The sequence below is a fragment of the Trachinotus anak genome, unplaced genomic scaffold (genome assembly GCF_046630095.1).
Source record: "Trachinotus anak isolate AG129_WGS33_773 ecotype Australia unplaced genomic scaffold, CSIRO_AGI_Tana_v1 ptg000014l, whole genome shotgun sequence".
Lineage (NCBI taxonomy): Eukaryota > Metazoa > Chordata > Actinopteri > Carangiformes > Carangidae > Trachinotus > Trachinotus anak.
Genome location: NW_027273865.1, coordinates 7,778,049 through 7,791,641, shown reverse-complemented (window position 1 = coordinate 7,791,641; position 13,593 = coordinate 7,778,049). Strand labels below are relative to the sequence as shown.

The following is a 13,593-nucleotide window of genomic DNA, read 5'->3' as shown; positions in this document are numbered from 1 at the left end:
CACTACCCCCATCATTTCCGGTAGTACTGCCCCGTTTCCTCTGTATTCGTAACCTTTTGGGAAATGTGCACAAATACAGATGAAATGAACACAGAGTATGGACAGAGCCTAACGTTGAGCATAAATTAAGCTTTATTCCCACCTAGAAGCTGTGCAAGTGGTTTAGCGAATTCTCAAGTCTGCTAGTGTCTATAGCTCACTAGCTACCCATGACTATGGCTAACAACAGTGAAGTCAGGAAAAGTCCAAAGTTTTGTCCCTGTGACAAAAATATCTGGCTGGGACACTCACCCTGAGTGTGCAGCATGACTGGGCTTACCTCATACTCAGGCTGCCTTAACCTCCAGTGAATGTATCCACTGCACTCACCCCTAACCCTTGAGCCACTGTGCATTGACTGAGCAGGGCAAACTCCTGGCCCCCATTGCCCCTTCGCAAGAGATGTATTAGGAACGCAACTGCTTCCCTGCTACTCATGCTTTCCTGGAAGGAGACACAGACGATGATGAGAGAGAGTTTACTGCCTCGGAGCTCCTATTGTCTGATGATGACAAGGAGGAATCCATCTGCCATCTAGCACTCATGTGGCTGCAAAGTCCCCCAGTACCGAGGGACTTAACCAATCTTAGCCGTCATCTCCCCTGGATCTTGACATTCAGGACATGTGCAAGCACTTAGCTACTAGGCTCAACATCCCATGGCCTGCCATCCAAGCAGAGCTTTGGTTTGAAGCTGTCCAACGTGAAAAAGACAGGGAAGCATCTAGCTCCTGCAAGATGCCTCCACTATGCTGGTAATAGGTTGCCTTCACCCAAAGACCTCCCTGTCTTTTACAGCTCCATATATCCCCTTCAAAACAGGATGCTTCCAGTCTAGCCTCACTGATAAGTGCTACAAGTTAGTCTGTCTATCAGTAAGAGCCCTTAATACCTCTTCCATCCTAATGGTTTACCAAGATGAGCTGGAATAGGATTTGTGTTATAACAAACAATGTCTGTCTCCATAACATGGCCATACAAGCACCACACCAGTCATATTTGCAAGCTGCTTTTTGGATCCTGCTTTCAGGATCCCCTAAGTGCCCAAAGTGCAGACATAACACTAGAGGCCCCTAGAACCCATGGTCTAGGAAGCAATGTCCCCAGACCAGACCTCAAACAGCTATGCCCCCTCCTCCTGCTACCCAGCTGGCCTGATAGCCTTCCTTCTGGGGAAAAGTGAGCCAAATCTGCCCACTTCATGGGCCACAATGTCCCCTCCAAGCTCCGTTCCAGAGCAAGTTTGATGGGACGTATTCCACACAGAGTTTAGAACCCAGGTTGGTGTTCCTATTGTGGTGCCCACCAAAGGGAAAGACAAGTCACACAAGGACTTTTTTCATACATTCTGTGATAAAAATCTCCCAACATGTGCATCCAGGCAGACTGCTGTGGGCACTGTCAAAAAATATGCAGAAAGTGATATGTTGAAAAACAAATCAATCTTGTCTGCCATATCCTCACGCTAATCATAACAACATGGACAGTTCAGGTGCCTCCATGCCATGTGCTGATAACAAAGCACATGGAGGATGTGTGATGGACACCCCAGCCACAAGAGCGTGCCAACACAACAGCTTTGACAGAGTTGCCAGTCAGCACGCTCTCTCAACACAGGCAGAATGATACAGCAACAGGCTTCAATTCATGATAACTTAAACACATTTCAAAGAAATAATCATCACCCATGCTAAAGGAGAAGCCTGTCAATATTCCCCAGAGGAAAAATTCCTCCATCAAGAATAAAGGAGCTGTAAGAGTTGCCCTTCTGAGGAAGCCACAGCAGTTTCTACTTGAGGTATTTCCTAGTCCCAAAAAAGGGGGCCAGGGGGATGAGAACCATTCTGGTTGTCCGTGCAATCATCTAAGGAAATTCAAATTGAGGATGTTGACACACGCTTCTCTGCTGTTGTTTGTGCATGCAGTAAACTGGTTTGCATCAATCTGATGCAACCTGAATCTGAGATCCACTGATTTTAGATTTTCAGATAAATGAGGAAAAGAGCTGGAAGGCACCTGCTCAAAGCATTACTTTTATAGGGCTCAGTCTGGACTCTGTCCAAGCCAAGGCAATTATATACCTGGAAGATGCTGGCAAATCTAGCACTGTTTTGCAGGGGCAACATGGTTACTCTCAAACAGTGCCATCGGCATCTGAGCTTGATGGCCTCCTCTGTAGTGGCCATACCACTGGGGCACCTGTCTATGAGAGGCATCCAGTGCTGGGTAGCTTCCATTTCCTCCCTTGGCTGAGGGGTCATCATGTTTTAGTGAGGACAGACAATTTCACCATCATGGTTCACATCAACAGGCAAAGGGGCTGGGGTCCTCTCAGTTACACACATTGGCACACAGACTGATAGTTTGGAGCAGTATGCACCTGCAGTCATTGAGAGCAGCTCATGTGCTGGGCATTCTGAATTACAGGCGGGTCTGTTATTGTGGGGCAACCCTCTACATGTAGATTGGAGGTTTCACCCAGAGGTGGTGAAACAGATTTGGTTACAGTTTGATCAGGCAACCATGGACGTGGAGAATGCTCACTTCCCCTTGTTCTTCTCTCTACAGAGTGAGGGAAGGAGATCTGTCTATTATCCTGGTAGCCCCACATTGGCCAGGGAAGCACTGGCTTCCCTGGGAGATTTTTGAACTTAAGTCAATCCTGCCATGTCCATTGCTATTATGCTGGGACCTGCTTCGCATAATGTCTCAGGCACAGCTTAAGAGTAGTTCAAACTAAATAAAGCGGGATTCCCTCACCAGTTTGCCAGGGCCTCATCAGCTAGAGCATTGTATGAGAATAAGTGGCATGTGTTTGAGAGCAGGTGCTATGAGTCACAAGCTATTCCTTTTCATTGATTCTTTCATTTTTACAGGATCTTATTAAAAGGGGTAATGCTTTTATCAACCATCAAGGTGTAACTGGCAGTTATTTCAGCCTGCCATATTGGCTTTAACAGAAAGATGGTGGGTCAATACCTTTTAGAGTGAATTATGAAGGGTACATGCCATAAATTGCCCACATCAAGGCCACCTACTCCACTGTGGGATCTTCCCACTGTACTAAATGCTCTCTCTTGTACCCCTTTTGAACCCTTGTAAGAGGTGGAGTTGAAGATGTTGCCCGTGTATACAGCCTTATTGCTTGCTTTAGCCTCGGCTAAGCACATAGGTGAGATCCAATGCACTTTCTGTGCATCAGGCATGTACAGTTTTCCCCCCTAGGGTTCACTATGGTCAGTGTGCAGCCTAACCCAGCCTTTACCTTGAAGATTATAGGCTTGTACTCCTCTATATAGCTGGCTGCTGTCTGCCTTTCTAGTCTGAGGAGTAGTTTGCATATTCTGCATCCAGTTTGTGCACTGCAAATTTATTTGGTCAGGGTCACCAGTTATTTGTATCTTTGGCATGATGGCATGTGGGAAAGACTGTGTCATAGCAGCCTCTCTCCCACTGCCTACATCAAGGCTATTGCCCTGGCTTATACAAGGAGGGTACTCCAGTCTCCCACTGGCCTTAGTGCACATTTCACCAGGGCTCTAGGGACCTCATGGACTTTCTTTGACTTTCTATCCAAGAGGCGTGCACAGCTGTATGCTTGGCTTCACTCCACAACTTTAATAGATTTTATAGGTTGGACACCACGGCACCAACATTCGGTCCTTGGTGCAGGCTCTTTTCAGAGCAGGGCTCCTGCCTTGTGACATGTCACAGGCATATTTGGTAATCCACGAGTCCTTCCCAGAGTGAGACCTGAAATGAATGCTATGAAAGAGAACGTAAGGTTATGGATATGGTGTTTCTGAGAATATTTTTGACTTCCCAGTCACAAATTGGTACCACTTTGTAAGAAGTTACACTTAAAAGGGTTCAGCCTATAAGCTGTAACAAATGGCTTTATCATGGATTGATAAAACATTAGCTATAAGTTATAAGCCACGAATAAGAACAACTTCTGGGTTGCCAAGTTGTGAATAAAAAAACATTTTGCTGTAGCTTATTCCTCCTCATTAACAAAGGTTAATAAGACAAACTTTTTAATATATCATCAATTCTGCAGTTATAAATGTTAATAGAGTCACTGATGAAGGTTCACGAGTTTGTCAATTTCTAATAAGCCAACAAGTCTGCATTTGTAAATGTTAAATTAAATTTGTTGTAGTCTTCTTGCTCTGCTCACTCTCCCTGGTTCAGCTGTGTGGTCTGATCAATTGAAGGCACTAAGCAAGAGTGTCATGCTGGAGTGTAATGGACACCAGCCCCAACCTGGCAATCCAAAAGGATGTCCATATTAATTGAAATGTATTAACAATAATAGAAGTCATTAGTTATACATGGTTAGAAAAAGTGTCTTATTATAAAGTTGTACCAAAATTTCTATGACAGTAAATAGCAAGTTCAAGCAAATACAATAAATGTCACATTGTCTGGCCTGCTTAAATTATAGGTTGCTGTTAAGGAAGTAGTAATACCTAAAATAACACAATCTGCATTTATTCTTTCTAATTAATAGCATACATGCCAGTGACTAGTTACTAATTATTGGTATTGTTTTCACTTTGTGTGTGTGTGTGTGTGTGTGTGTGTGTGTGTGTGTGTGTGTGTGTGTGTGTGTGTGTGTGTGTGTGTGTGTGTGTGTGTCATCATGGCAAAATGTGGTCCTGGAGATACCAACTTTAGCGAGAACTACCACAGTGGCAGTACTTTTGAGTCCTTTGTAAGATGTTTAAATGTCTATGCACAGATTTTGTCACTGCAGATATCACAATGCTGCAAGATACATAGACAGAATGGCAGAAGGCTGAATTAGATGATGGGTGTGGTCCAACCCATGAATACTGAGTACTCATTTAATAATATAGTAATGACTACTGAGCACAAATGGATCAAAATGCTATTGTGTTTATGGGCATTGTGACTGGTGTTTTTAATATCAATATTGGGTTTTTAAAGCATATTTAGGTGTTTGATGTAACAGGTTTATAATGGTTCCAGCATTGTTTTTCTTAGTAATAACAAAAGAATCAGCATTTCATTTTACCCCTGGTAATATGAAGAGAATGAATGTTTGAACAGCTTGCCTTAATGCTGAATAAAAGAGATGAAAAATGCACTCTTCGTTTTATGCAAATAAAAAAATGTTGCAGCTAAGCCTTCATCTGAGTGAACTGACAGCTTGATACTCAGCAGGGCATTTCATGAGTATCTCTCTCATCAAGAGCTAGGACTGTTGAACAATTACAATTTGTTCTTTAGCAAGACAAAAACTTAAATAGTTGGAGACTAAAATTCCCTAAGTAAGAAAATGTATTTTAGGTTAACCTCCTCTGGTATTTGTCACATTTACAGTTCTGTTTGAGTGTTATAATGTCAGACACAACGCTAAGAAACACTGATGAATAATTAGCTGCTTCAAAACCTTTTGATAAACTTTGCATGCATCAAAGATGATGTCTTCTTTGACAGTCTCACAAAAAGAAATTAAGCTGATGTGAGGAAGAAAAAGAAAGTGAGGGAAATGTAGCAGACTCGTGGCAAATGATCAAAAGACGAACATTTCCATCAGAAAGATCTAAGGCCTGATGCTGAAATGTGAACTAACAGTAAAACTGTGACAGGATGTACAGAACCTGCTTCACACTTTGCGCGCACACACAGACACACACTCACACATATATATATATATATATATATATACAGTACCATGAAATCATCATACAGTACATATACTGTATGAAACACTGAACTCAATTGAGAACTTGCACTAATTTATGTCTGTGACTATAGACGGTATATGAGGCATATCACATCATCCTAACAGCATTTAAAGTTCTCTTTTTAAAGTGTTTGTAGTGTAAATCTTCATGTAAACTGAAATGCTGTTAGCTCAGAAAAGTTATGACTTGGTATCATGATCAGATTTGAAGTTTGAAGTTTTTCCATTTGAAGTTTTTTTTTTTTTTTTCTCCACCAAAGTTAAGTCACCTAAATTCTGTGATTAAGCTGATCATAGGTAAATTCAGTACTTAAAAAGAAATTATAACCCTTGGTGTTGTTTTGGTAATATTCTAATCAATAATGATAAAATAATGCCCAATAAATAAATCCTGATCTGTCAGTTCTTGATATCGCTTCAACAATGTTGTTGAGTAAATGCTGATATAACCACAGGAAATGATGCCAACTACAGAAATAAGGCCCATGTTCTAAACAGAAACATATAATATCCTTTAATTGAGCACTGTCTTAGTTAACCATCCAATCAGGTTTGTGTTGTTACACAGTCAGATCCTTGGTCTTTCCCAACCTGCATGTACAGAGGTACTTACACAGAGCTGATACTTGTTAAGTGAGTAACGGAGAGAAACAGAGACACGTCTGGAGAGTTAATGTGCACAGATAGTCAGGCAGTCCTCTCACCAGCAGCTGGGGTCAGGAGACAGAAACCTAGTGGATGATATATTCCTGAGAAAGCACCTCATGAATCCTTTATCACTGTGTTTGAACATTGATCAGTTTGAGTATTAGCCTGAAGCCTGGACTTGGCTCTTGAAGGGAGGAGAAAATCCAAATTCTCACATGTGAATGTTATACTAGGCGATGATAGAACATCCATGAAACAAAAAAAAAGTCAAAAAAAGGACAAACATCCCTGGCTAACTTTCTGCTTGTACAGTACACATGCTTCACAAACAAAATCATTTGCTTTCTCTCATTTAGTTTTGTAGCTCAGACATTAACACTTGGAACAAATTGTCAGATTTTCAAAGGTTCAGTTGTACAGTCACTGCCGTTGGACTCGACTGCTGGTGCTAACATGCTGTTGCTTAGAAATGAAATGTGGCTTGTGAGTGTTTGCCGGTGCAGTGGTAAACACCTACTCCAAATGACTCATCAGAAAGCAGCAAAAGGCTTTATGGACATATTCAGACAAATCAAGTCAGATGCTGGAGGACCAGGGTTTCTCATTGCACATCGCCCTCACAAAACACTGGCAGCAGAATTTGTGCTACACTGATGAGAAATGTGTCTGACATTATTCCTGAGAAATGTATATTAATACTGGGCGAATGGATGTGTGATCTAAATTAGATCATAATGAAGGTTAACCAGGAATATGAAGTCATTGGCACTGGGAGATCGGCGGGGTGAGCAGAGATGATCTCCTTGGTAGCGGAGAAACATTTTCATTCGCATAACAGAGTTGTCTACTTAAATGGTCAGTCCTCTACATCAAACAGCTGCTGCTAACCACTAACTGCTGTTCACTGGCTTGTGGCTACTGCGAGCTGAAAATGAACCACCCACCAAACCAGGCTGAACCTATACGTTCATGGTGATTGACTATCATACTTAAAGGACCATTTGTCAGATCTACATTATCAGTCTGTGTTAGTTTGGTCCAGACTTTTCAAATCAGTCTACACTCAAAGCAAGACCATGTATGTTTGTATGCACTGACTGTGTGTATTTATGCAAGGGTGCCTGTGTGTGTTGGCAAGCACAGTGTAACCATAACGCTCAGTTTGCACCTGGTTAAATTTGGTCTGATTGTGCTTTTCCTTTTTCCTTACTTTGTATGTAATGCAAAGTTTGTCCTGCATTCTGCCTGAAGTCAACATTCACACTTTTTAAGGGTTTTGCTGTTATAGCCATGATCTGGTATGACCATCAGCTCATGGTGGCTAATGTCAGCAAGCTTTAGGTAGATATCGGCGTTCAAGCTTCACGAGGCTTCTAATAGATGTTAATATTGTATGAAAATGACAAATATACAAATGAATGCCAGTTAGAAAGATACATTCACATTTCTTAAACACAGCAGGACAGATTACAAAATGCTTAACCGTGATATAAAGTCATGCGATTTGAAGAAAATGGGATAAAACAAGGCAAATCACTGGTATAGCTCTTTAGACATTATATCTATGATACGCCAGGCAGATGAACCTGAATTTTAATCATCGAGTGGTTTTTGTTGTGTTGTGTGCGTGACGCTAAACAGCAGCATCACTCTTCGGCTCTGGTATACTCCTGTGGGTCGTGTTGTTGTAGTTCAGACCCCCCTGGTCCTGTGTTTGATTGAAAATGTTTCTGACTAAAATGTAATATGAAGAGAAACACTTGATCCCTTTTTTAATTGCATCTAGTCTGAATTATAAGTTACAGTCATTTACAGTATGCAGATTATGTTAGTACCTTCCTGTTGTGAGGAGTAATATGTTAATGAGAATGTCTTCCACTAATTGCTGTGCCAACACTTGAGACTATCTGCAGCTTTTTGTTCACAGATTGATTAAGGATTTGTCACTTTTACTGTCTATTTGGTGGAAATAAAAGCTGTTGACATATTCCAGGTTAGGCGCGGCGGTAGCTTTTGTCTAAACAGGTGCAATGATTCATTCTGCCTTTCCTTCTCTCTGCGGTGCTTCTGCATCGAGACTCTCCCACTGTGACTGTTTAATTAGTCACCAATGTCTGTGTCAGTGTTTCAGCACCGGGCTGCTCGACTCCCTTGGTGACAAACTGTTGCCAAAGAAACACACCCACAGCGAGCTCAGATCCACTGATGCCGAGGGGCGGCTTGAAGAGTTCAGGGGGTGATTGAATTGTTTACAGCTCTGCTCTGTTTTTCACTTTTCTGTTGGGAAATACAGCATCATTTATGTCTGCTTGGCTTTTCCTTTGGCATAAATCTGAAGTGACGAATGGCACACAGTGGCTCCTTGCCTCCAAATGACACTGTGAATATCAAAAGGATTGATCAAAGACTTTATTAGCTACACCGCTCCAAACTTACACCCTCGCTACGATTTCTTTGTACTGTATATATAAGGCATCTGACATTTCCAGTCTCCATTTCTTTTTTTTTTTTTTTTTTTTGTGGTGTGCTTATTTTTTGCTGACATGTTTTTTTTTCAGTCCACTAAAACTCGGGAGATTCTTTTAGCTCCTCTTATGCCCACTGGCAGATTGTATCTTCACAGAATACCCAATTTACAGTTGATGCACAGCCAATATTTTGCGATGATGAAACACACAGTTATTGCACTGATTAAAGAGTTCAGAATTTAAAATTAGGACTTTTTTTTTTTTTGCCCCCACTTTAGGCAAGATCGCTCATTTGGGTATCGTTCACTTGGATGCACAAGCTCAGAATATAATGTAATGTTAATGATTTGAATCTGAGACAGATTCAATTGCTGATCAAGAATTCTGAAGCACCAACTACACCAGGATGCATATTCTCCATAGCTCAAAGCTTAAAATAAAATGCTACAGCAGCAGTTTCAAAGGCACAAGTTTAAGTTGCAGACCTCCAGCACCACCCAGATGTCTTCATGTGGCTGCAACTCTGTCACACTTTGATTATACCTCTCTAACCTTGCAGGTCCTCTTCAATCAAGCCTGTGGTGTTTGTGCACTCTCTCCTCTGCCGAGTTATTTTTCTGCTCAGATGTGAATATTCCTTTAAATACACCTCCCATCCTCCTCTTCGCTGTCTTATTTCTCTTTCTCCTCCTCTTTGTTTAGCCCTCATGTCGACCTTGATTATGAAAGGCGATAACGTCTGATCATCAAGGCACGGCCGTGTGCCTCCATGCCTTACTCCTAAAAAAGGATGAACCTGAAGATTCAGTAATCTTCAAAATCAGTGATCACATTGACATCATTAATCCTCAATTGTCTTTTCCCTTGCTTCTCCCTGCTTTCCTCCCTCCCTTTGTCTCTTTCTCTCTCTCTCTCTCTCTCTCTCTCTCTCACAGGTCTACATCCCCTGCAGAACAGCTATTGTCCTGGCCAACGAGGAGATAGATTACTGTTATTAGAGGAAGATTGTCTCCACAGAGACGAGGATCCAGAATGGATTCCAACCCCAACTGAGTGTTAACAATCACCTTCATCTTAAAGTGTCAACCTTGCACGCCACCCAAACCCACTTTTTGTGTTCGAGTCTTTTTCTAAATGGGGGGAGAAAAAAAAGCATTGTGAGCTTGTGTGCTTTCAAATACCATCTGCACCCTTAGATGCTGTGTAACCCCATTTACTACAGATTGGTCCATTTGGGAAGCGTCCAACATAACCAGCAGCTAGATGCTAAAACTCAAAACCCTGCCGAGTCCATCCACTGCTAGCCAGCAGCCATTTATAGGCTCTGTTGAATTTGGCGTGTCATCTGAAACACATGACCGGATACTGTGGCAGAGGCAGGCAATGCAGCAAGCATTCATTTATTCAAACATGACAAAAGCTCAGAGGAATAAGAATATTTTGGAATGTTATGTGATACGTTTTCTTGGTTGAATAATTTCATATTTAAATATAAATAATATAATAGTGTCGAAGACACAAAGAGATTAATTATATTACCAGCACTTGAAAATCAAAACGTCCAGGTATTTAAACACTGAGGATCCATCTTTGTTAATTTGCATTGTGGGACATTGTACGTAAAAAAATGTTGTAATTTGCACAGAGTAATAAGCTGCTTTGAATTATTACTCTTTTAATGGGCACCTAAAACAGTTGTGTTGTAATGTTTGAATTAACGCAGCTACTGGGAGCATTTATGTGGTTATTTATGGCCCAGTTATTAAGCCAGTAATTTGCAGCTAAAGAAAAGTGATAAAATCACCTAATTTGAATTGTTCAGAGTTTGTTGCATAATACACAAATAACACTTTTAGCTGGATTACAGTTTTTCCTTTGCATAAAGTGATGCAGTTTTCTCCTACAGTAGATCACATTAAATCATTTATGTCATGAATTTCACTAAACTCTTCAAACTGCTAATTGAGCGTAAATAAATGGATGTGACCATTGACGCATCATTTTGTGCGAGACGAAACAGGTATGACTACTGTGAGATACCATGATTTATGTGCACCATGTTCATCAGATAACTCTCCATTCCTCAGGTTCACACAGAAACAGATGTGCGCTTCCTCCAATTAGCCCTGACTTTGTGACTTTTGTCTTAGCACACTTGATGAGTCGACATCTCAAAGAACAGCTGCAGTGCTCATCCTGTGTTCCGTTAGCCGTTATGTGAGAAGGTTATAGATTAAACAGGTCAAGTCAAGATTTATGTATATAGCACATTTAAAAACAACAACATTTGACCAAATTGCTGTGGAATCAAAATAGCAAAAACTATAAAACAACAATAAAAACACAAAGTTTAAAAGACAAAAAGACAGTAAGATAATAAAAGCAATACGACCATAACAATAAAAAACCCTCATATTGAGTTAAGTTAAAGGAATAAACATTTGATTTAAGCCTAACAGCCTAACATGCAGAGCCTAGGTCCCAGAGTTTAGCGGTTACAACTGCAAAGGCACGATCTCCCCCGTGCTTCGGCCTTGATCTTAGGTCAATCCGAAGCAGCTGGTCAGTGGACCTGAGTGACCTTGATTGGACGTGCCGTTGTAAAAGGTCAGCAAGACATATTAGAGGTACCACATTTAATGATTTGTAGGCAAACAATAAAATCAGCCCTAAAACGTACAGGGAGGGGAGACCAGTACGGGGGAAATGTGCTCTCACTCATATGCTCCTGTGAAAAGACGAGCTGCAGCATTCTGGACCAACGTGGAGCAGGAGAGGGAGACCCGGTTAACACAGACATAAAGGGCATTATAGCAGACAAGTCAGGGCGATACAAAAGCATGTATAACCCTTTCAAAATCACTGCACAATATAAAGGACTTGACCTTGGATAAGAGCCTCAGCTGGAAAAAGCTAGAGTTGATCACTGAGTTTTTTTCTCCAATTTAAAATCAGGGTTCATTATCACACCCAGATTTTTCACAGTAGGTTTTACATATGGCTGCAGAAACCACAGGTTTATATTGGGGGCAAAGCAGGCACCACTGGGTCCAAATATCAGGACTTAATTTTAACTCTCATTAAAGTTTTAAAAAAATAAGGCCATCCAAGCTTTGATGTCCATGAGGCAGTCCAAGAATGATTTTAAAGAGTTAGCAACTCAGCGTTTCAAAGGCAGATAAATCTGAGTGTGATCTGCATAACAGTGGAATGAGATGCAGTATTTTCTGAGGGTGTTTTCACATATAGTGCTTTTTAAACGAACCAAACTCAGCCCTCTTTAAGTGGACCAAAAAGTGGACCTACAGAAAAGAGTCTCAGTTCTTTTTGTGTTCACATTGTGAGTTCATTCGAAAGAGGACTCAGTTCTCTTGATGGTCCACTTCAGCTCTGATGGGGCCTCAGTTCTCTGTCTCGTCACACTATAGTCCCTCGAAGCTCTTAGATTATGGGTAGCTTTCACTTGGAACTCTTATCCACATCCCTGGGGTATTTGATTAAATTTTTAATATTTTATTATTAATGTAGTGATAATAACTACTAATATTACAACCACATATGCACATATTATCTATCCTCACATATGTGCAAAAAAAATGTTTACTAATCATTCAATCAAGTTCGTTTTGAGGGCTGAAAGGGACCAAGCGTGAAAACACCCTAAGAATGACTGCAGTGACTTTATAAAGGGAAAATCAGATTGGCCCGAAAACAGAACCTTGAGGGACTCCACAAGGGAGAGGTGCCAGGAGGAGTCACCAAGGTTGACAGAAAGGCTTCTGTCAAACAAGTCACACTACCTCCAGTGAAAACATGTACGAACTGAGGAACACGACTGATGATAGGGGGGTGTTTGGTGACTGAAAATGTCATGAAATGGTCTTTCATATGACAGGTTTTATCTTTTGAGGTTGTGTTTTGCAAACGACTGTGATAACTGATCTTTTTCCAGCCTTTGAGTTCTCTTGATTTCCGTCCTCCTTCTAAAAGCCCCCTGTCGTCATATAAATGGACGTCTTCTGGACAATTTCCAGCATTCTCTGCACGGTTTATCAAAGCAACACTGTTACAAGTAAAACAAGCTGATTTTCGGCATTCTGGATAAAAAGCTAATGCTTTGATTTACTGCCATGGATACTATAAGTCTGTGATCCACACCTACTGCATTAGTGCAGATTCTCAGTCATTTAAGCCGTGCATTGTAGCATAAGGCAGGTTTTGATCTGCCTCCCCTGCAGCTGAAGAAAAAAAACACATTCATATTCAGGACCATCCTCCTGTGTTTAGCCAAAAGTATCATGAACATGTCATTTCTTTTTGTGTAACACCAAAGCATTCAAAAATGCCTTTCTCCACCTCTCAAAAAGCACAGAGAGGATCACTCTGCATAAATTTCAAGCAAACGTGGTCGGGAGAAAGAAGTGGAGTGTTTAATCATTCTTCATCTGACCCAATGTCATTGTCGTTTTACCACTGCCAAAATGAATTGTCTGCATTTGTTCTCAAAAGTAAAACTGATGCCTGATACACAGTGACTATTGCAGCATACTTCTTTCATTATTACTAATGATAATAAATCAGTGCCTGTCGAGCCACAAGAAAAACGTGGATGAACTAGATGTGCATACTGACTACTGATTCTGTCCCATTGCAGCGGCTCCAGCATTCTGCAGAGTATATCATGATAGTACTCTGTCAGCAAGTACTTGACACAAAAACTCTT

General features: G+C 41.1%; 1 protein-coding gene across 1 annotated transcript in view; it reads left to right on the top strand.

Annotated features, from left to right (window-relative positions):
• gbe1b (glucan (1,4-alpha-), branching enzyme 1b) overlaps window positions 1–10,861 on the top strand; it is an 89,925-nt gene extending 79,064 nt beyond the window's left edge. Inside the window, exon 16 of the mRNA XM_071496679.1 lies at window positions 9,806–10,861. Within this exon, the coding sequence (XP_071352780.1) occupies window positions 9,806–9,868 (63 nt within the window). The 3' untranslated portion in view covers window positions 9,869–10,861. The remainder of the gene's footprint in view (window positions 1–9,805) is intronic.
• The last annotated feature ends 2,732 nt before the right edge of the window (window positions 10,862–13,593 follow it).